The following is a 2492-nucleotide window of genomic DNA, read 5'->3' as shown; positions in this document are numbered from 1 at the left end:
TATATATATAAGAAGAAGCTGAGCAGAGCAGGAAGCTTCTGAAGGATCAGCTGATCGTCTCTCATCTGGTGTGAACCTGACAGGAACATTAACAAATCGCTACATTTTCCTCTTTGCTTTGCCTGTTGGTCCAGTTAACCTGTCATTCACAGGTTGTCATTCACAATGACAGGTTAACCGTTAACCTGGGGTGTCAAACCTAATGACAGGTTAAAGTTTTCAGTACCTGCTAACTGGGTCAAGGCTGCGTTCTTCTCTGCCAAGTCGTCTGATTAAAAAAAGTATCATTTCTTAACTTTAAGCAAATTATAGATGCACTTCTTAAACACTGATTTAAAATGAAGCAGCAGGATCCAGTCTGCTCCTAAACTTCCTCCTGATGTTGACCTGCTGCCTTCGTGTCTCTTCTGACTTTTTCTTTGAGTGAAACTATTTTGAGAAATGTAAACATATGTAAAACATTGTAAAATATTTCCTTCTTAAATAATGGCTGCAGCTGATCATCATCCAAGCAGCGCTGCAGTGAAGACACTAACATGTTTTTTGTTTTTTTAAGACTTTTTGGCTCTAGTGGCCTTTATTTGATAGTTAATTGACAGGAAACTGGGTAATGAGAGAAGACATGCAGTGAAGGTCGCCAAGGCCGGGAATCAAACCTGTGACAGCTGCGTTGAGGACTAAGGCCTCTAATGTGGGTTGTGCTGAACCCCTGCGCCACCACAGCACACCCACATTTCTTTATTTTTATTGCTGTAATTTATTATATTACAAATGCAGCCCACAGCAGCGATTCGTCATTTCACCTGAATATCGACAGGCCTCCTCTCCATAACTCGCCTGTTTGAAAAACTTTTTCCATCCCTGCATCTTTATCCTCCTCCTCCGTTTTCTGGTTGCCGTGCTGAGCTCTCCACCTGCCTCCATCTTTACCTGCCTGTCATCAGATGACGTCAGGAATCAGGTAAAACAAACTGCGCCCCGCCGCGCGTTGAAAGAGCAGTGAAGACCCGAAGTCTGCATCAAGATAAACCCTAGTCCTTTTAAAAACAGAAAAGCCGACTAGAAATACCATTTGCTCCATTTCTCTGTACCCCTGCAGCGCAGCAGCGCCCCCTGCAGTGATGTGAACCTGGTTTTTGCATCCTGGTCCTGCAGGTGGCCGTGGTGGACCTGAACAAGACAGTGGGGGAGCAGTGCCAGAACCAGCTGGACGCTGAGTTCGGGGAAGGAAGGAGCACGTTCATCCAGTGTGACGTCACCCACGGCGACGCTCTGAGAGGTGAGGAAGAGGAGCAGGCCTAATGATGAAGCTGCACTTCCTGTTCATGAAACAGGAAGTGATGCGGTAACTTAACTGAGTCATTTCTGGTTTTCAAGACTAAATTTGACTGAACTGAAATGCTTCAGTGGTGCAGAGGTGTTGGCGTCGCTATGGCAACGCTACTCAGCCAAACATTAACAGAGAAAAAAATTGAGGTTCATCTTAAAGTCATATTTTCACCATGTTATTCATACATGAAAAATAAAATAATTATTTAGTTAAACTAAATATTTAGTTAACCAGCTGAGTATTGGACATCCGTGTTAGCTTAGCGCTTAGCTATAATGTTTATAAATGAAAGTATGGCTGAAGGCTGAACCCTCGTGCTGATGACAGGATAAATAACCGTCATCCTGATCGTAGCTGTAATACGGTGAGCCCTGAGGCTCAGTCCCAGTGACCCAGTAACTGTGTTTTTAATCGCTGTTTGGATCCGTCTGCAGAGGTTCCTGCAGATCGGACCCGTCTTGGTCCCGTGTGGGAACCGGCTGCTGCCTCCCTGCTGTCTTACAGTGGAATGCTGCAGATGTTGCTACTTGCCGGTTTTCCCACCTCAGGTTTCCCCCCCGGGGCTGTTTACACAGCAGCAGATCATCAGCACCTCGCTGCAGAGGAGCCCAAACATCCTGTCGTTATCCGTTCTGTGCCGGCTCAGCCTGAAACCTGCTCCTCAGGCTGGATCCACGGCGCGTGCTGGGGAGGCCCGGTCAGTCCAGGAAGCAGAACCGCTTTACAGACGACCTCGAGTTCATCTGTAAACAGTTTATCAGTCATTAATAACTGTTTATTATGCATTAATTAAGGCTGAGAAGGAGACAACATCCACTGGCTTCTCTGCAAATAGTGAGACAAATCTGCTTTCAACCTGGAAGTTTCAGGTCTGACCTTTGACCTCAGAAAATCAGATTTTACAACTAAAAACAAATCATAATCAGATCTTCAGATAAGATTTTTAGCATCATTTAATTCACCCAGTTTAGATCCAGCTGCAGCTGCTGGAGCCTAAACATAAAACGTACGAAAACAAAAAGTTACTCCAGTCAGTGTAACCAGAACATGGATGACATCAGTAGCCTGTTAGCAAGCTAAACGTCACATTAGCATCATGTAGCTAACAGTACCTCATCCAGCAGCGTTCGTCAGATCGCTTTGGTTTGCTGCTATGATTGTA

At 45.1% G+C, this 2492-nt stretch overlaps 1 protein-coding gene across 1 annotated transcript in view; it reads left to right on the top strand.

Annotated features, from left to right (window-relative positions):
- hpgd (15-hydroxyprostaglandin dehydrogenase) overlaps window positions 1-2492 on the top strand; it is a 19968-nt gene that overhangs the window by 2152 nt on the left and 15324 nt on the right. The window contains exon 2 of the mRNA XM_007578481.2: window positions 1156-1279. Within this exon, the coding sequence (XP_007578543.1) occupies window positions 1156-1279 (124 nt within the window). The remainder of the gene's footprint in view (window positions 1-1155; window positions 1280-2492) is intronic.

Source organism: Poecilia formosa, unplaced genomic scaffold, assembly GCF_000485575.1.
Source record: "Poecilia formosa unplaced genomic scaffold, Poecilia_formosa-5.1.2 Scaffold481, whole genome shotgun sequence".
Taxonomy (NCBI): Eukaryota; Metazoa; Chordata; class Actinopteri; order Cyprinodontiformes; family Poeciliidae; genus Poecilia; species Poecilia formosa.
This window is presented reverse-complemented; position numbering and strand designations above follow the sequence as displayed.